We start from the raw sequence: 20948 nt of genomic DNA on the forward strand, positions 1-20948 counted from the left end.
TTTGAGGCTTGTGACTCGAAAAAGTTAGTTTGTTAGCATTGACTTGGCAAGATATATAAAATGTGGTAGCAAATTGAGCAGAAGAAAGTTGCTCTCCATTGGGAGATACTCATTAAACTTGGTTTGTTTCCATGCCAGTGTTCTGGTCTGGCTTGGCTGTGAATGTGAAGCATGGAATTTTTTCCCTGCTTCCACACTGCATTGTGGGACATTAATGCACCTTTCAGCTTTCCCCTGGCTGTGCTGCGGTCCTCTATGAAACTGCTTTATTGAAGTGTTTTTGTAAAGGCTGCAGCAAAGCCAGGGTGAATGCCCTGTGGACAAAGTGCAGATATTTCCTGGTCCTGCCGACATGGCAGGCTTTGGGGGGTTGTGTTTTTCTTGATAGGTAGTTAACATGTTGTTATGTCCTCTGAGGGAGGGGAAATGACAATGGGGGGGTCGAATCAGGGAATGTGCAGTGAAACCTGTGATGTGAAAGCTCCATTGCTACTGTAAATGCCTCTGCATTCCCAGCAATGACTGTGGCCCTGTTGGCCTGTGGAAGCAGCCTCAGTCAGAAAGCAAAGGAAGTCCCTTCGGCTGCAGATATGCACAGCAGACCTGTTAGCTTAAATCCAGCTCTGCTCCCATCATATGGAGTGCTGACATTTTAGAGCGAAAAGGAGATGAAGTTGTGAAGTACCAAAGCTTTCCTCCCCCTGACCTATGGTGTACCTCCACAAAACCACTCTCATAAGTTTGCTTGGTCCCCAGCTAGGCTGTGTTAGCAAAAATGTACATAACTGGAGATGAGGGTACCTGGAGGAAGGCAACCAACCCCGAAAATTAGTGAAACAATCTGTCTCTTACCCTTGGAGGTTTAGGTGCTGTTGTTTTTGCTGCTGTGGAGTTTTAAACTGTATTTTATGTTTATGATTTGTAAACCATCTTTGGTGGTTTTCAAACAAAGACAGTATAAAAACCTGCTAAATAAAGAAGCACCAGGAAGTCTCAGTTCCCCTTATCTGCACATTCCTTTTGTGTTAAGAATTGGTTCTCTCCACCCTATGTTATAGGTGATTGAGGCAGGCCCCAATGTAAATGCATGAGTGTGCTGTTGCTGTCGTGTGTCATTTGAACTGGTGTGTTCCAGCATCTGACAAGCTGGATTCCAGACTTTCACTTCTGGGTTGGATCCTGTTTAAAATTTCCATGCATGTAGGAGTAGTGGGGGTTTCACTGAGGGTAGGATTATATAAGCCACTTTAGGCCTCATTGGGGGAGAAAATAGGATATATGTGTATGTATGAATGTATATATAAATGAGATGCCTCGAGCAGTGACTGCATTGAAAGATTAGGAACAGTCCTCCTGTGTGCACGCTCACTTTAAGCTCAGGAGGTTGACAGGAGCTTGATTGTGTCATGCTGTGCTTTGAAGGTGCCCGGATCACCTCTGAAGTACTGAATGACCATGTGAGTGATTTCCCTACCCATGTTCCTTGCTTCAGTCAAAGGAAAAAAGACCTCACATTTGTCAGAGTGAGGAGAGATGCTTGCCATGATAAGTCTTGTAACTTGGATGCATCTCCTTCATTAAAGGCAACTTAAGAGGTGGATTTAGAAGTATAAAATTTCCCAGCAGCTTCTCCTTAGAAGCTTAGAAGGTTCTTCAACACCTTCGTTCCCGGAACAGATACTTGCATTACATGCTGCATCACCACTGTACCCATGTGTCTATTAGCCAGCCTCCTGGGCCTCTTATTAACTATAATTTTTGTTTTAAATCATTGTCTTGCAGTTTCGATTGAAGACAGCATCCAGGGAACCCACCTCTTTCTCTGGGAGATGCACATTGGTTGTTGCTAAGATCGCTTCCACGGTAACATGCGCATCCTGTTTACACCTTCATCTGAAGAAGTTGGGCTTGGCTAGTTTCACCGGCTTCACCTGGGGAGCTGCAGAAGAAGTGTTGGTTTCCTGCTCCCCTCCCCAGTCCTGCCATTTCTCCTGAGATTCTCTCCCCCCTCCCCCATCCCAGAGGTATTGGCCTACATGCTGTAGAACTGGGCTGCTTTCTGGAAGGAAGACCAAAGTTTGTATTACCTGCTGTGATTTCATAGAGGTAAGAGGCAAGACTGGTAAAGAAGTAGCACACATCCTTTCTTGCTGAATCTGCCAGGGGTGTTTTTTTTTGCCAAGATGACGAACAACTCTGCAGATCACCATCCTGGGAACTCGGTTGCTGAGGGCAACCATGAGGGGGACTTTGGTTGCTCCGTAATGGACCTGCGGAACCTCATGGAACTTCGCAGCTCAGAGGCAGTCAACAGGATAAATGACACCTATGGGGGAGTGCATAATATTTGCAAGAGATTGAAGACCTCGCCAGTGGAAGGTAAGGAGATGTGTTGCCTTTGATGGGAAGACAAAAGTTTTCAACAAACCCAACCAATCACACCCTGGTCTGTTACTGCAGCTGTCCTTGGTTTTGAGTGGCTGGGCTAGTCAATAAAGAGTTAAGATCTGAAGTATTAAGGTTGCATTGTAAGGCTTAACTCTTATAATCAGCTGCCCAAGACCAATATTCTGCATAAAATTATATAGCAGCACAGGGCATCTTACGTTTTTCATTATAATGGAGATTTGATGGATATATAGTGTATGCTGTTAAAAGGGAGGGAAGTTAAATGCCATATTGACCTGTGAGGTACCTGAATTATGTGTCAGGTCAGATAATGTACTTTATTGCAGGGGGTGTCTTTAAAACCTCCCTCCATGAGCCTCCAAGGACAATAGCAAAGGAATAAAGGATGTTCTTATGGATTCATGATGTAAGTTTTTTTTCCTTCCGTTCCTGGCGGCTTCTTGCTTGCAGTTAGCAGGTTGTGGGACTTATTGGCTTGAAGAGAAACTGCCAGATTTGCATGCCATGAGGTGTTCACACGGGCGTGCAAACTTGGCAGATTCTGCTTGTGGTGAACAAGTTGTGCCTTCTTCTTGCCTTTATGCAGGGAGTAGCCATAGGCTGAAGTATAAAAGCAGCTGCCATAAATCCAGTGGGCATATGGATTGGCCCACAGACACAGATGCAAAGAGTACTTTGGGATTATGACATCTGTTTGAGATGAGCAATGGAATTGCTGAGGCTGCAACCTTCTGAACGTTGTTTTTTTAAAATATATTTTATTAAAAATTTGACATAGCATAAAAACACATAACACTCACATACATTCCCATACATACAGTATGTTAGAACTTCCAGGGGCTTCGGTATGAAGTTGCCTTTATAAAGCAATCTTTTATGTCTTACAAAGATTTTTTTAACTGATGATCTGTTCTAAATCCATTGCACGTTTTCCCACTATATACTAATAAAATATTTGTCAGCTCCATGCTTATTGCTATTCATTTTCCTAATTTATAGAAACAATCAATTTATATTATTCTCTATTCCTGTCATTTTTATTTTCTCTATGTTTACTCTTTATCTCTGCTTTCTACTCCATACTAATCTATTTTATATAGCTATTTAGTCTACTATCTATATATTACTGTTCTAGCACACAATAGTATTTCCCTTCACCCTTCTTTACTAGATTATGGTTTCAAATTTGTGTATTCATAATAAGGTTTCCATTTCTTCTGAAATTCATCAGTCGATCTTCCTTTCAACAAATTGGATAATTTTGCCATTGCTGCATATTCAGCCATTTTTTCTTGCCATATTTCCAATTCTGGAATAACTTCTTGTTTCCACATTGATGCCAGAACGACTCTGAGGCTGCAACCTTCTGAACTTTGTTAAGGGTTGCATGCAGGATACAGCGGTTTTGGCAGCAGCAGGGCACCTCTTTCCTGGCGTAGTATGTTTATTCGCACACCTTGCTTTTTCACATTCTCCTCCTGCCAAGCACAAAGACTGGGCTGCACGAATTCCAAAGCCAGAGAGACAGGTGAAGAGTTGAACAGCACACGGAAACATAAAAGGCTGTAGGGTTCTCTTTCTTCTACCTGAGTGACGCCTCTGAGCTTTAATCTGGTGTTCCTGATGCTTTAAATAATTTATGATGGCTGCCGAAAAATAATACCAGAATAGTAGGGAGTGAAAGTGAAGGGGTGGAGGTGGGTTGTTTTTTTTTGCCACTTGACTACGGAGTCCCAACTGCTGTCAGGGCAGTCACAGTGTCCGTGAAGCATTCGCTCTTCCTTGCTGACCAACCTGCCAAAATTTGAGTGTCCTGAGTTACAATTTATAAAATTTCAAAGGGACATTGTTTGTTCTGGGAAGATTCAAACCAATGCATACTTCTATAGGGATTTTTCTGGCTTCCCCCGATTAACAGTTGTTAGCAATCATGTCCACGGTCTGTTCTCCTAGGACTGTAATGGCACAGGAGGTAAGGGATCCTGACAGATTCTAGATATTCCTGCAAGGAAAACCAATATATTAGTGGCAGCTGTGGGGCGCTGCTTGGCAGATACATTTTAAAAGTAGAAGTATGTTTCCTAGTCCTGGTGTATATTGGGGTAGAAGGACATGTCTGCAGTAGTCGTTCACTCTCATTTGGCACATTAAATTGGCATAGGCTACATAGTGTAGAGCATATTACAAACTGTCCTGGTTTCCTTGCTTCACCCTAAAATGCTCCCAAAATGTAACTAGAAATTATAGGAAGCAAACATTGTGACCATTGTTTCTTGGAAGATCCTTTTCTGTTGTGTGTAAACATATGTGCATTATTGGGTTCAAAAGGTAAACTTGCAGGGGTGATGGCAGCTTTAGAGTATACTCTGTGCTGTTGCACAAATTCATAAATCATTCCTTTGATGTGACATAGTTGAAAATATTGGATCTTTCTGTCTCTCACATCAGGAATTTGAAGGCAAATGCTTTAAAATGGCAATAGCCATGTTGGGCCAAGAAGCAAAGATTGTATGAGATAACTTTTTTTTTCCAGTTTGGAACTAAGTTGTGCTGTTGAAATGTCTGGGTAAAAGATTTTTAGGTAAGCAGAATTCCCCATAAAGTGGTAGCAGTTGGTAAACTGACAAGAACAGGCCTGGTTCGCATGTGCGTATGCACTTAGAATTTTTCAACAGTTGTTGGTTCAAAGGAAATGCACAATCTGTCATTCTGTAGGTTTGAGAGAAGGAATAACAAACATTTGCCTGTTGAGCAGAGCACTCATGATTTCCTAGAAGTGGAGGCCACACTGAGAATGTAAAGGAAACTGACTAGGTCCAGCCAGTTGTCATGCGGCACAGAGTCAACCAGCGTGGGAAGGCAGCTGCACTAGGAAGGGTGAGACTCCGACAACCACCCTTTTTTTGTGCTTTGAAAACTCACAGGTTATTATTAGTTCTCTTGTTTCATGGTGTAAGCAGTGGATTAGCATATTTCACAGCTGCAATTGGGAACAGGAAGTGGCAAGGGAAAGACAATCTAAAGATGTAATTAGAGAAGGGGGGGTGTCCTGGTGGAGATGCCAAATCTGGATCACAGAGAAGGGGGATTGTCCTGGTGGAAATGCCGGATCTGGATCATGGAGATGTGTTTCCTGTGCCAAGCAGTGGAGACACATTGCTGAGGGTAGCCCACTTGATGGGCTTCATCGCAGCGGCAAATCAGGGCTGCCCTGATTCTCCTTAAATAAATAATCAGCTTGCCTTTGTCCCTCTCCCACAAGTTCAGATCATCTTAGACCCTGAGCTTGTTCAGCACTCCCATGCTCAAAGTTTATTGAAGTAGGACTAAGATGTGAACTCAGTTCCCCCACCCCCACCCCAGTTCCCAGCTAGTACCAAAAATTACAAATCCATTCATTCTTTGTTCCAGGCCCAGTTTAGAGGTTTTGTGGTCCTTGGTCCTTTTGTGGGTCCTTAGATTTCAAGGGTCCTCTCTATTGTTTCTGCCAACAAAAGGCAAGAGGAATGGCAAGGCAGAGGGCGCAAGAAGGGTGCAAGGGAAAGCGAGGGGTAAAAGGCCAACTTACATGTTAGGGCTCTTACAGAGAAGCTACTAAGAACAGCCTCCACTTAGATACTTCTGTGCGTGGTAATTGCAGAAGGGCAGCAGCATTAGTCTGCTGCTGGAGTCAAAATGACAAAGAATCTTCTGGCACCTAAAAGGACAGCAAATTTATTTTGTCACGTCAAAGGTGTAGCAATTGTAGCAGAGAGCACCTTATCAAACGGATTGCCGCCGTTCCTTGAAGAGTCTCTACCACAGCTGGTGTTGCTGGCAGTGGGGTGAAAACTTACTCTGGGATGGCAATGGCCCGTGTGGTCAGCTGGCTGGTCATGTTACAACTGCCAAGCAGAGGTTGTTTCAAGCAGTTTCATTGTGGTGGTCTTACAGTTTAAAGAGAAGAGGGTCAGAAGGTGGGGCAGCATGCAGATAGGCTCCATGTGTGACATGAGGGGGCAGCAAATGTGGGAGGGAAACCTTTAAGGCCCTTTCTTTAGTGCCCTCCTACCTTTTAGCTCCGCTGCCAGCCTTTTTCCTGCTCCATTTCCTTCTAGTTGGTCAAGAGAGATTCTGGCCTGGCCAGATTAATACCTGCCTTCATGTCAGCTTAAAGCCTATCTTGGATGTGGAAAGTGGAGAGAAGGGAGCCATAAAGTTGGTGCCAGGCAGTCACTGATGCTTTTCTCACTTAGGAGTCGGCCAGCTGGGCAGATAAGTCCTGCAGATGTAGCACAAATTCCTAGTTACAGGCCTGACAATGTCATTCCCAGTTTTCTGGCTCTCAGTTCTGCCTCCCTCTCACCCTTGTATTCCCCCCCCCCCCAATCCTTTGCAGACTCTGAAATGATCCACTGTGGTGTATTGCTGTTAGCTGTTCTCTGTTCATTTTGAGGTTGCAACAAAATAAATAACTCAATAGGCTAAAGTCATGCATCCCCACAGGCTTTTGTGTGCTTCCTGCTCTCTGCTGTTAGCCACCCGTGTGTCCCCTCTTTCTCTGTTCCACTTTTTGACTTTGGCAGGTTGAGATGATTTTGTTGCCTGTAATGAGGCATTTTGCATCATCAGTGGCCTGATGTGAGCAGGCGTTTTTCATGGGCTGAGAAAAGAAAAGTAACAATTTTATTCCCCCAGGCCTCCAGCTTTTTTCTTTGCCTTTAGGAACTTCTCTTGCCTTCCAAGGAGCACAATTTTGCATACAGACTGTTATGAAAGCAAAACACCCTTTAGTTCATCCTCCCAGTATACTCCTAATGGGTTGCTTGAGGAATTGTTGGCAGAAGGGAAAAGCTGCAGTCTTACGTGTGGGACAAAATTGGTTTTGACAGTGCCCCCCCCCCCCCCAGCATACACACCCAACAGTGAGTTGCTTTGCAAAAAAGGAGTCCCTCCCAGCTGGTGGGTGAATGAATATCTCAGTTGTGGGCAGGGCCTGTTTTGTGTGTCTTTGCTACCCAGTGGGAACCTCTTTCCCCAGCAAGGTTTGAAAGACGATGCCATTTTTACCAATGCTCTGGCAGAGCATACAAGTGCCAGAACTTGGTGCTTCAGGGTGGATGCCAGGCTGATGGTATATTCTGGAGAGGAATTACAAAACTAATGGTAACCCTTGTGATTGCTTACTGTACAGACTTGACATTTCGCTCCACAGCCTGGTTGATGTACAACCGGTGTGTTAAAGCTCTGACACTGAAGACAAGATGTGAGACTGAACTGTGGGTACCTCATTCCGATTCAAAATTAAGTCCCGGTTTCAGTCTCTGGGTTGGATCCAACCAGATTTTCCACTGGTGAGGAGTTAAGATTAAGTTTGTTTTAGGACTGAATGTTTTTTGAACGTCAGGCACAGCAATTTAGCATGCTGGATACCCACAAGTCATGCTGGGACTTTGCCAATCTCTGTACTCATCACTGCTAATATGATTCTGAAATGAAAGGTGGGATAAAAATATTTTAAATACATTAATCATTAAATGTAATAACTGCTCATCTAAATGCCACCTCTGCTTAGTCCCTGATGCGCCGGAGTTGACAACAGGAGGGCAAAGATCTCATGCTGCCTGGTCCTTCCTCTTTGAGGTACCTCTTCCCTTCATTTTAGATCTCAGTCAGCCGTGTGTGTGTGTGTGTGTGTGCTTCTGTGTGTGCCACCTGGACACAGCCCTGGAACTTGGATATCATGAATGTTACACGTAAGATTTTGGATGTTGTTCCTCAGAGCTGTATGCCAGGCTCTGTATCCATCACAGAAATTTTCCTTTGAGTAATGAGAGGAAATGATTGAATCTGCTTTGCTGATATGAGCTGTCTGCTGAGACTCTGTCTTTCTCTATTAAAATATAGAAGCCCTCTGAGGGCAGCTGGCTGAATCCCAGCCAAGCAGCACCTGCTGCCAGGAATGTTCACGGCCAGTTACCGTCACTCCCAATTTCACATCTAGTACCCTTCCTCTTTCCAACAGCAAGCCTACTGGAGGCCTGTAGACGTTTCAGGGGGGAAGGGGGAAAGTTTAATAAGCTCTGAATTTGGCTGTATGTAAAGGCCCATTTCCCCAGCCTTGAGGTTATCTTCAGCAAATTCATTTATTTGAAGGATCGTAGGTAGGGTAGATGATAAATGCCCAATGAGAAGAAAGTCTGTTCCAGAAGCCTGGAGGGAAGCAGTGATGGCCTTCTGTAATTTTTGAAAGTTCTGGAAGATTTTTTTTGACTTGAAGGACTTCCATTCTGCGTCCCTCTGCACCAAGTATGGTCCTCAGGCAGCCATCTGTTGGCTGTCTCACCACTCAGCATGGCCCGTCTGCCATAGACCAGAGCGTGGGCCTTTTCCATCATGGCTCCAGGTTTGTGGGACTGGCTCTCTGAACAGGCGAGGGGGTGGCCTCCTCCCTGGAGATTTTCAGGAGGCGTTGCAAGGCCTGCCTGTTCGCCAGGGGGTTTAAATGGCAGGCATCTTTTAAGGGAGAAACAATTTGGGGTTGCTATTTTGGGGTCTTCGGTTTTAACTGGGTTAACTATTACTGTAAGCCGCCTTGAACCAAGAGGGAAGGAGGGATACATGTGTTTTATTAAATAAATAGAATTCCGGCAGAGGACTAGTTATGGTTTGCCCTAACTGGCGGGGCAGTTCTGTGGTGCAGTCTAACATGGCTGATGCTGTGCCGAAATTTTCAATAGTGTAACTTTCCCAGCAGAGAAACAGAAAAAAAAAAATCACTTTTAAGAAACTAGAATTATAGCAACGTCATCAGGCTTAGACAACACCGCAGTTGCAGCACAACATGCTGACATTGTGCAACAATAGTCAAAAAATCAAGATATTCTTATGCCCAAATTGTCACTTTGGGCAAAAACGCACTGTCGCTTTAGCCTCCTTTATTCCCTGTTTCAGCCAGGATTCAGCCAGGATCGAACACATGGATTTTTGCCGAACGTGCATTCGATCCTGGCTGAATCCTGGTTGAAACAGGGAATAAAGGAGGCTAAAGCAACCGTGCGTTTTTGTCCTTTGTCTTACTATCTTCTGATGGTCTTAAGTGTTACATAGTTACTGGATAGATATGTATATATGTGTATGCAATAACTGAATTGGTAACCACTGTAAATGTGACATTATATTACACTGCAATTTGTCGTATTTATGCTTTGTATTGTGTGACAGTAGCCATGCATGGAAGAAGCCAATTCCTACACAGCAAAGCAGTCGTGTCTCCGTTATGTCGTCATGACATCACACAAAGGCAACACAGCGCCCTCAGTAGTGTGAATCATTGTGGCACAACCATTATGAACTCTGTAATCGCCATGCTCTAGAGATTCCCACAGATGGGGTTTCAGATTGTCTTACTCTATAGATTCTATATTAAGGACAGCTCAAGTGATGGATGTTCTGAGATTTCTTTTTGTCACGTTCGTATAGATAATTCTCAGTTTCTGAAGACAGGATGTTCACAGAATCCTTGGAAAAGCAACAGCTATCACTTAACGTTCGTCCCCAGTTAAATCAGCCTGGGAAAGGTATATTCATAGGGTAGGGTAGATGCTAAATGGTCCATTAGAAGAAGGTCTATTCCAGATGCCTTGAAGAAAGCAGTGATGGATGACCTTCTCTAATTTTTGAAACTTTGGGTGCTTTCACACATGCCAAATAATGTATTTTCAATCCATTTTCAATGCACTTTGCAGCTGGATTTTACTGTGTGAAATGCCAAAATCCACTTGCAAATGATAAGTGGATTGAAAGTGCATTATTGAGGATGTGTGAAAGTGCCCTTTTTCTTGACCTATAGAACTTTCACCCTGTGTAAGGCTTGCATCTTTTAGGCGAGGTGCTTGAGTAAGTTAGTAAGGTGTTTCTGGATGATATGGGTTATCTGGACCCTTTTCAGTCTCTCTTCCAATCCAATAGTGTGACAGAAATATCTTTGCTGTTATTCTGGGTTCTCTTGCTGGGATGGAACTGGAAGATGCTACTTCACAGTGGCTCTGTTGGCAGACAGGTTCCAGAAGGTGGTGATGGCCACTGGCTCCTGTGCTTGTGAAGATCTTCATGAGACTGCAGGGAGAAGTTATCTAGTAATTTGGAATACAAAGTCATCAATATGCTAAAGATGTACAGCCATGGGCTCATCCCCTCCCCTTGTATGCAGAGTTGAAATTGAAGACTTCCTTCTTTGGGAAGTGTTCTATCTAATTCCAATTAGTTGTGACATCCCATTATGGATACTGGGAAAGAAACAAATCTCAGTTTTAAGATGTCCACATTAGGACATCAGCACAAAAAGTAAACAACTAGAACATAATCCAGGCTGAAAAATAATCCAGACAAGATGGAAGTGGTTAAGAGCGGTGGTTTGGAGCGGTGGACTCTGATCTGGAGAACCAGGCTTGATTCCCCACTCCTCCATATGAGCGGCGGAAGCTAATCCGGTGAACGGGATTTGTTTCCCCACTCCTACACATGAAGCCAGCTGGGTGACCTTGGGCGAGTCACACTCTCTCAGCCTCACCTACTTCACAGGGTGTCTGTTGTGGGGAGAGGAAGGGAAGGTGATTGTAAGCCGGTTTGAGTCTGCCTTAAGTGGTCGAGAAAATTGGCATATAAAAATCAACTCTTCTTCTTTTGGAAGTAAAGCCAATCCAGGATTAGTTTTATAACCTGATCTGGACCTAGTTGTATTTCCTTTGAAGGATGAGGTTCATGGTCTGGAGGTACTTCTGCTTGAAAGGCAGGATACAGAAGTGTTCAGGGATGCCTTTTAATACTTTAGATTGGCTTCTTAGCTGTAGCTCTTCCTGGAAAAACTTGATCTGGCCACTGTCGTTTGTGTCTTTGTAACAACCAGATCGGAACATTGCAGTGCACTCTACGTGGGGCTGCCTTTGAAAATCCTCAGAAACATTTGTTGGTTCAAAATGTGGATGCAGGGGTTTCAAGAGCTGCCATATTGCCCCCCTGTTAGTGCCCTAAAATAAACCAGAGTTTGAGGCTTTTTCACGTCACTGGCTACCAGTTTGTTTCTGGGCCCAGTTAAAAGTCTTGCTTTTTACCTTTGAAGCTCCAAGTTTAGGACCGGGATCCTTGAGGGACCAGCCTCTGCTGACGTAAGCCTTCCCTTGTGCTATGATTGGCTATTGGCATCCTGGTTTGCCTTTCTGAAGTAACAGCAGTAAATTTGACAGTTAAATGAGGCAGGGATTTGTTTTGCCCTGCAAGGTCTGTCTAGCCCCCCCCCCTTTTTTTTTGGTCTTCCAGAAACTTGTGGGGAAAAACTGTATTCCAGATGACATTTGGTGATTTTATTATGTGGATTCTATGGCTGACTGCTGTTTTTCAAGTTTTATTACTGTGCATGCTATTTTTGTGATTGGGCTGGCTGGTGGTTTTAGACCTTTTTTGGTTTTTCTTCCATTTGTTTTAAAATTCTGTAATGTTTTATTTTCATGATGTGAGCTGCCTAGTGTTCCACTTCTGTCACAGGAAGCTGTGATATAAATCTCCTAAATAAAAGAAGGTGAAATATCTGCAAGGGTTCTGAGAAGACAGGTATTAGCAGTTTAGTTGTTTGTGCAAAAGTACCGTCTCCAGAATCCTCCCTGTGCATACTAAGTGTGCCTGACATCTGGGCCGAGCAATATAATCTGAGATATTGGTGCCCTGCATGGGTTCATATACCGCTGAACTGAGACAGTCTAACGGAACCTATATGTTCTACTGGGGCTGCATTGGCTGAAGGGACAAAGGTGTGAGGGGCAGTCATATTTTATAATATTATGTAGGCTGGCTTGAGCAATGGGAAAGGTGAAGTATAACTATTTTAATAACATTTATTTTGTGTCTGTTGAGGTCATTGGGAGCATTCTTGACTTTTCAACCCTTTTGCTGTGCAACATTTTACACCTTAATTGGGAGAAGAACCATGGCCTGAGAAGGTTTGAAGGCTTGTGACCAAGAACTGCTCTTCTGCTGCCTCCCCACATAATTCTCGCTCTGAGGGAGGAGGGCGTCTTCAGTTCGGGTTATTTCCTTTCTCATTGTCAGGGAAGGCAGGAATAAAAACTATAGTTTTCCTGTCTCCCAGGGGAAATGACCCCCTTCCTTCCTCACAGTTCCAGTTCTTTTCCTGCCTTTGACAGGGAAGCAGCTTCTGCAGCGTTCTGCTGCTAATCGTTCTTCAAGCTAAGAAAACTAGAATTTTCTGTGTTTAGACTTAGATTTAGAGTTAGTATATTAGATTAGTTAAATTAATCTGTGATTCCTGTTGTTTCCCTTATTCCTTTGTTTGTTGGCTCCTGCGTCTCGGCTGTTGCCAGGCAGTTTTTTCCCGGTTCCTGCCTAAAAAACATGGCGGGATTGATGGGCGACGAGTATATCTCGCCTATGGACTTGGACCTGGGCCTCCTCACGGCCTCAGGTCAGAGCCGAGGGGGAGCTACTAACAGCCACCACGCCGACAGCCCCGGTCAGTCACTGTCCAAGCCAGTTAAGTGCAAGAGAGCGCCTTCAAATAAGGATAGGGGAACATCAAAAAAGTCTAAGAGCTCCACTTCAAGCGGAGCCCGCAAGCACGGCGCAGCTTCTAGCCAGACTACCGGCCCCATTACTTCGGTAGCTGAGAGGGTTAAGATAGGCACGGCTTCTAGCCGGGTGCCAGGACCCAGCGGTGCAGCGCTTCCTCTCGCCTCCACAACTCCTACAGACACTAAAACAAGCGGTGCAGCTCCTAGCCGGATGCCAGGACATTGTGGTGTGGCTCCTAGCCCTTCTTTACCAGCCCCCCAGCAATTCCTCCCCCCCCCCCGGAGGTCAGACGGCCCTTCAGCCGACTATCCCCGGAGGACAGATGGCCCTTCAGCCGACCACCCAAGATCCCGAGTCGGACCTTCAAGCGCAGACTATGACCCCGGGCGGTAATAAACAGCCGTGTGCGTCGGCTTCAGCCGAGGGGGGGCTATCAGCTCTGCGTTCAGAGCTCACTAACCTTTTCAGAAGCTTCCTCTTAGAGGGACTACAGGCCATGCAGGCCTCCCTGGCCCATTCAGTACACAATCTATCCACCTCCCAAGATCCCCTGGAGGGCTCTAGCCATGATCATAGGGATTCCCATATAGGCGGGAGGCATTCAGAAACCATGATCCCCCTCATATTTCCTCTTCATCCAGGCACTTGCAGGCTACCTTATCCCCGGACTCCTCGGACTCCGAGGGGGCGCAGGAGGAGGGAGAGTTTTCATCCGAAGATGACCTCCCCATTGTGGAGGAGAAGCAGCTTAGGTTGTTCTCCCAGGAGGACTTTCCCACCCTTCTCTCCAAGGCCTTGGCAGCCCAAGATCTCTCTGTGACCCAAGCCACTGAGCCTGAGAACCTAAAGGGGTCCAAAGAATTCTTCCACAGGCATTCTGTTCCATCCAGGACCATCCCGGTCCCTGAATTTTTTACCTCCATAATTATGTCAGAATGGGAGAAACCTCTGGCAAGTAAGCAGACCCCTGCCGTGGCTAAATAAAATTATAATCTAGCCAAGCCTTCCACTCAGTTACTTCAAATCCCAGTGGTAGAAGCCCCTGTGACCACATTACATTCTTTTGATCTAGTTGCCAGAGATGGCGTGGGGTCCATTAGGAACCCTTTGGATAGAAAGGCTGAATTCGCCCTAAAGAGAGCTCACGAGGCATCCGCCTCAGCCGTTAGTGCTTCTGTAACATCTGCACTAATGTCCAGGGCAGCAATCGTGTGGACACGCAAACTGCAGCAACTTATCCCGGAGGATAATAGGAAGGCCCTTGAGGGTGTTTCCAGAGTCCTCAAGGCCATGACATTCCTAGCAGATTCCTTTTCTGTCCTTTTCCTCTCGCGCCATAGCCACCCAAATGGCGGCCAGGCGAGCCCTATGGCTCTGACCTTGGCAGGCTGACATGCACTCTAAGGTGGAACTCATGGGGTTCCCTTACCAGGGTGGTAAGCTATTTGGGGATTAGTTAGACACCATCCTCATTGAGACACGGGACAAGAAAAAAGGGCTGCCTAAGAGTTTCCTTAGAGACCAGAAAGGCTCTTTGTCTCACTCCTTTCGCTCCTCCCACACTCTCCAGAGATTTCGGAGTGGCCAGAGGAGAGGCTCTTGGAATTCGAATAGAGGCTCCTTCAGGAGGGGAGGTCGGGCCTTTAGAGGCTCACACTTCTCTCAGTCCAATGCCGAAAGATTGGCGGTGGCTCCCGCCAGACCAAGCAGTGACATCAATAAGTTCCAGTGGGGGGGCCGCCTGAGCCGGTTTGCAGCCAAATGGGACGACTCCAAAGCGGACCACTGGGTGATGCAGGTACCTACTAAAGTTGCACCACACCCCACACGACAATCATTGTGCAACCACGCTTCCTCAGCGGGGACAAGCTCCTCCGCACGGAGTCAGCAGTCAAGCACCTGCTAGACATTCAAGCCATCGAACCTGTCGAAACCTCACAACACTTCTCTGGAGTCTACTCTGTGTTTTTCATGGTCCACAAACGAAACGGGGACCGGAGGTCCATCCTGGACCTACAGTTTGTCAACAAATACATCATATACAAACGGTTCAGGATGGAAACGCTCAAGTCGGTCACAGAAGCTCTGAGGCCAAGGGCTTTTCTGACATTGGTGGACCTCACTGAGGCATATTTGCACATCCCCATTCACCCTAGCCTGAGGTTCGTGGTCCAGAACAGGCATTATCAATTCAGGGCTCTACCCTTTGGACTGACTTCAGCCCCCAGGGTATTTACCAAGATCTTAGTGACCCTCATGGCAGCCACTCGAAAATTGGGAGTTCAGGTACACCTGAACTTCAATCACACGGATTTCTGGTCTACTGGGGGCTGAAGTCACACGGATTTCTGGTCTACTGGGAAAAGAGCCACCTCACACCATCCCAGAGTCTCACTCATCACTCATCTCCTGTTCCCTCATTCTTCCTCCGGAGAAGGTGTTATCCATAACCAACATGGCCAACAATACCACAGCCTCATCCACCTCTCGCCTCATGACCCTGGCCAAACTGCAGGGTCACATGATCGCCTGCATCCCTGGGCGCGATTTCACGCGAGGACACTCCAGTGGTTCCTTCTCCCTCACCAGCAGGACATAATTCAAAAAAAGAACAAGTCCCTACTCCTGTCTACCCCACTTCGCATAAGCCTAAAATGGTGGGCCAACCCACTCAATCTTTCAAAGGGACTCATATTCCTACACAACCCTCCAGTCCAGTTATTCATGGACGCGAGCCTGACGGGTTGGGGAGCCACGTTCAAGAACCAGCCGGCTCAAGGAACAAGGGGTCCAAAAGAGAGAGAGGAAAAAGTATCAACTTTCTGGAGATCACGGCAGTCCTAAAAGCTCTCCTACACTTCGCCCCACAACTAACCAACAGTCACCTGCTTATCAGGATGGACAACGTGGCCACCAAGGCCCACATCAACAAACAGGGTGGTTCACGGTCTTCAAGTCTACACAAGCCGGCTTCTCTAGTCCTCAACTGGGCGGAGATTAATCTCTCCTCGATATCGGCCGAACACATACAGGGAGTACTGAACGTCCAAGCAGACTGGTTGAGCCGCAGACACCTAGACGAAACCGAGTGGTCCCTCAATCCATCAGTCTTTGAACAAATCTGCCTCAAGTTTGGCAACCCATTGGTGGACCTGTTCGCAATTTCTTCAAACAATCATCTTCTGAGGTTCTTTTCGAGGTACCGACAACCGGAGGTGGAGGAAACAGATGCCCTGATATTTCCGTGGCCTCAGGGCCTCTTGTACGCCTTTCCTCCCCTCCCTCTGATTCCCAGAGTACTCAGACGCATCCGCCTCCTCAAGGCGATGGTTCTGCTAGTGGCCCCAGACTGGCCATGACGTCCCTGGTACCCAGCACTACGGGAGATGTCCTTCAGTCCTTATTGGCTCCTTCTGGACCGACACGATCTACTCCTCCAGGGCCCCATTTGTCTTCCGGACCCGGGATGGTACCGATTTACCATGTGGCCATTGAAAGGCGAAGGCTACTAAACCTCGGGTACAATTTGGACATCGTGAACACCATACTGGCGTCCAGACGACCATCCACTCTTCGCATCTATGGAGTCACCTGGAAGGCCTTCGCATCCTGGTTTACCCACGCTGCGGTCAACCCTCTTAAACTCAGGGTGGTGGACATCCTCTCCTTTCTGCAGGAAGGAAGGAAGTTGGGCCCCAAGACTTCCACTATGCGGCATCAATTGGCAGCCATCGCCACCCTGGTCCCACAGGTGTCCAGTTTCTCCTTAAGCAAACATCCGCACATTAAGGCGTTTCTCCGGGGGGTAACATCCACTTCCCCAGCGGTGGTGCATCTTTTTCCTACCTGGAACCTCAGGACGGTCCTCAGGGGCCTCACCAAATCGCCATTCGAACCTCTTCGAAAGGTCGAGTTAAAATGGCTTCGGATGAAGGCACTGTTTTTAACAGCCATAACTTCTGCTAGAAGGGTGTCAGAATTGGGCGCCCTATTGGCTAGACCCGATTTATGCATCTTCCATAAGGATAGGGTGGTTCTCCGTACCGACCCTACATTTCTCCCAAAAATCAACACCTGCTTTCACCGGGAGCAAGAGGTCATCCTTCCCACCTTCATCCCTAGGCCTACTACTCCGACAGAGAAGGAGTGGCACTCCCTAGACGTTAAAAGAGCTATCCGAATTTATCTCAGACGCACTCAACATCTTAGGTCCTTGGACTCATTATTCATGACCCTTACGGCCCCTAATAAGGGGAAAGCAAATTCTCGGGCTGCCATCAGTGGTACAATCAAACGCTGTATAGCCCACGCCTACAAGGCTACTGGTCTACAGGTTCCAAGCAACATCACAGCTCATTCCGTTAGGAGTGCAGCTACCTCAGCAGCCTTCAACCGCAGGGGGTCCGTAGAACAGATATGCAATGCGGCGACGTGGTTGTCAGTTTCTACATTCACAAGGCACTACAGAGTGGACCTTCTGGCCACAGAATCAACCAACTTCGGCAGAAGTGTCCTACAGATGGTGCAGGATACCTAATCGATCCCACCCTAGTCTTCAGATAGGTCTGGTACGTCCCGAGCTGAAGAAGCCCTCCTCCCTTAGAGCGAGAAAGAGCCTTGAATTACTTACCATGAAGGCTCCTTCTGCTCTGAGGTACGGAGGGCGTCTTCCCCTCCCGATGGTACCTGCAAAAAAGGGGGGGCTATGACCTACGTCACTCACAGTTAAACAGTTTTTTCCACAGTACGTTTTTTACAGGGGAGTTTGTCTCTACCCTTTGTTGTCTGTTATTCACACCAGAGTTAGGTACAAAGAAAGCTCAGTTCCTACGAGGTAGTTTGATTTATGTTTTCCACTTATACATGTCTCTCTGCTGGAGGCACTCCTGTCTATCCTATTTTTATAGCGTCTATCCTATTTTTATAGCTCTAAAACAACTGGAACTGTGAGGAAGGAGGGGGGTCATTTCCCCTGGGAGACAGGAAAACCATAGGGTTTTTATTCCTGCCTTCCCTGACAATGAGAAAGGAAATAACCCGAGCTGAAGACACCCTCCTTACTTCAGAGCAGAAGGAGCCTTTACGGTAAGTAATTCAAGGCTCTTTCTGACCCCATGTCATGCCAGTGCTGCTGTTGCACCAGTTTAACGTTCCACTGGTGTTATGATATCATGCTGGTGTACTACTCCTGATATAGTGAGCTTACAGTGCAGTCCTAAACAGAATTGCATCCTTACAAGTCCATTGAACTCAATGGGCTGGAGAAGGGTGTGACTCTGTTTTGGATGGCGCTGTTTGAATCCTAGAGCTCTCTACCCAGCTTAACTGGATTTTAGGTTTGCACTGTGGGAGTGTTTTACTAACTGACTCTTGCTGATGGGTTATTTTAACCCTTCAGGAATGGCATTCACACTTCTGAACTGGAACAAAAAGCCAAACTTGCCTTTCATCTCTCTTTCTGATGAAGGAAACACAGTATACATTATATCGTGATTGTTATCAAGGACAGCTTCGTGGTTCAGAACTATCCCCTTCTCCAGAGGCAGTGAGCTGTGCACAAGAGCATTCTCTGCTCACTACACTCACTTCCTGGTTTGTTCATACCACTATGCAGGGTCTTAAGCAGTAGGAGCTGGAAGGCAGAGCAAAAGGGAGATGTTGAGGAGCAACCTTGGCTACAGATCCCTGATACAATCTCTTGCATTTAAGTAGCCAGGGGGGGATGAGATCAGGACCAAAGCTCTGAACAAAGGATTGTCCCTTTCCTGGCACTGTTTACCTGATTCATATCACCCTTGAGGCGACTATTTGCCTGACCGGGGGGGGGGGGTTGCATGTGTGCAATACAGGCACCATTATGAGCTCTGCGTGGAGATATTTAAATCCAGAAAAAAATGGAAGAATTTGCCACAGCCCAGAACTGGTTTGGGTCCCACCCTACAGCTGCTTTTAATCTTATATGGGATCCAATCATGGATTTCTTGCCACCTCATCTAATTTGGCTGTCCGTATCTGTGCTCTGTAGTCTTTCAGAAAAGATATTTGTATGCTTTGTGTTGCCTCCTCTACTCCCGGAGTCATCTCTGTAATTTGAACTCTGACTTCACAGGACTAGAACCTTGTGAGTGATTTGGGATTGGCCAAGGATTTTTTTTGCTGTCAAGTGACTCCCAAGGTTGGCTCTTTTGAATCAGACTGGAATGTCCCATTTGTACACATCTTTTCCCCCTCAGGTCTTAATGCCTTGGTGGGTGGTTATGCTTGCCCTTCCAAATCTACCCAGATCTTTTGATTCTGTAATCCCCCCCACCCCCGGTTCTTGCAAAGAAATGTTGAGATTTATTTAAAAAGTCAAGTTCCATACATTTTGCCAGTTTAACTTCAAAACTGTATATTGTTTTGGAGGTGAAATGTTGGATAATTGTAATGAATCTGAGAAAGTGACGAAAGCCCTGAGCAAATCAGTGAAAATGAGGTCTTTTTGTTGGCTTCCCCTCCCCCAAAAGCAAGGTTTAAAATTATTTTTGAATGGAAAAAAGTTCTGGTGGCCAACGTTATTCCTAAATTAATAGTAATGTAGGAGAGGGCACTTTTCTGTTTATAATCATGTCAGGATTGGGGAAAGCTGCTGGGAGGACAGTAAAGTGATCACTGTTGCTGTGAAGCAAAAACTTGTTCTGTGAGTCACTTTGATATGAAAGACTCTCCCCCTCTCCCTTGGGTGAGGCAAGTGTCAGCAAATACAGCCTTGACTCACCCACTGGCAAGAACAGTAATGCTAACATCACTCCTCTAGCCCATTAAAAAAATTTATTCCCCCCATTTCCTTTTTCCATCTGTCTTTATGGCCTTCCTAGAATTGTCACTTTTTAAAAATCCTGGCAGGATTTCCGTACTTTCAGCAGCTGGCAGAAATTCAGTAGGTGAAGCTTTTCCTTTTATAGCATCTCCATGTTGAGGAAGCTGCATCAGTTAAATATGTGCCTGGTAGCGGGGTGGGGTGGGGAGAGAAACCAGTTCAGGCCATTGTAAAAATGCCAGCCCCTATCAGTCTCTCTGTGTTTATCCTCCCTCCCTCCTGTAATTTTAGAGCAGCAATATGGGGTTCCCTCCTCCCATTTTGACCTCAGAACAGCCCTGTGAAATTCTTCCTTTGAAAGGAAATGGAAACTGTACTTTGAGTATGTTTCTTAAAAAGCATAATATGTGTTAAGAGTGTGTGTGTAAAGTGCCGTCAAGTCACAGCCGACCTATGGCGACCCCTTTTGGGGTTTTCATGGCAAGAGTAACAGAGGTTGTTTGCTAGTGCCTTCCTCTGCACAGCAACCCTGGTATTCCTTGGTGGTCTCCCATCCAAATACTAACCAGGGCTGACCCTTCTTAGCTTCTGAGATCTGACGAGATCAGGCTAGATTGGTAAATATGGGTATTCGGCTTATTTCAGAGTTTACCAAAAAAATTCAGGCCCGTTATAGTCTATGGAGATTTTTTTATATATAATTTTTTTTATTGTTTTTTCATACATTCAATACAATCAATTAACTTTACCTTTCAATCTTTTCTAATTCTCAATTAAGACTAACATATATATAACAATTATCTTCCCCTGCTTTGACTTCCCCTCTTCCTTCTTCTATCTCTAACTTATCTTCGTAATCCTCTTAGCAATTATTTTCTAATTCTTTATAAAAAAAATTTGTAAAACCTTCTACAGTTATTAAAAAAGAAAGAAAAATAGAAACAAGAAAATTAATCTAGTCTAAGTTGTAACCTTTAACATTTTGCACATTAAATTCATTTTTGCAATAAACAATCCACGCCTCCCACTCCTTAACAAATTCATCATTATCTTCTTGATTTATTAACTCAGTCAATTTTGCCATTTCTGCTAGTTCAAACATTTTATGAATCCAATCAGTTCTGTCCGGTATTTTGGACATTTTCCATTTAGCTGCGTATACCATTCTCGCAGCTGT

General features: G+C 45.6%; 1 protein-coding gene across 3 annotated transcripts in view; it reads left to right on the top strand.

Moving 5' to 3' along the window:
• Positions 1–2176: 2176 nt before the first annotated feature.
• ATP2B4 (ATPase plasma membrane Ca2+ transporting 4) overlaps positions 2177–20948 on the top strand; it is a 93995-nt gene continuing 75223 nt past the window's right edge. For all 3 annotated transcript variants that reach the window (XM_056845565.1, XM_056845563.1, XM_056845564.1), the window contains exon 1: positions 2177–2379. In XM_056845565.1, coding sequence (XP_056701543.1) covers positions 2184–2379 — 196 coding nt within the window. In that variant the 5' untranslated portion in view covers positions 2177–2183. The remainder of the gene's footprint in view (positions 2380–20948) is intronic.

The sequence above is a fragment of the Euleptes europaea genome, chromosome 2 (genome assembly GCF_029931775.1).
Source record: "Euleptes europaea isolate rEulEur1 chromosome 2, rEulEur1.hap1, whole genome shotgun sequence".
NCBI lineage: Eukaryota > Metazoa > Chordata > Lepidosauria > Squamata > Sphaerodactylidae > Euleptes > Euleptes europaea.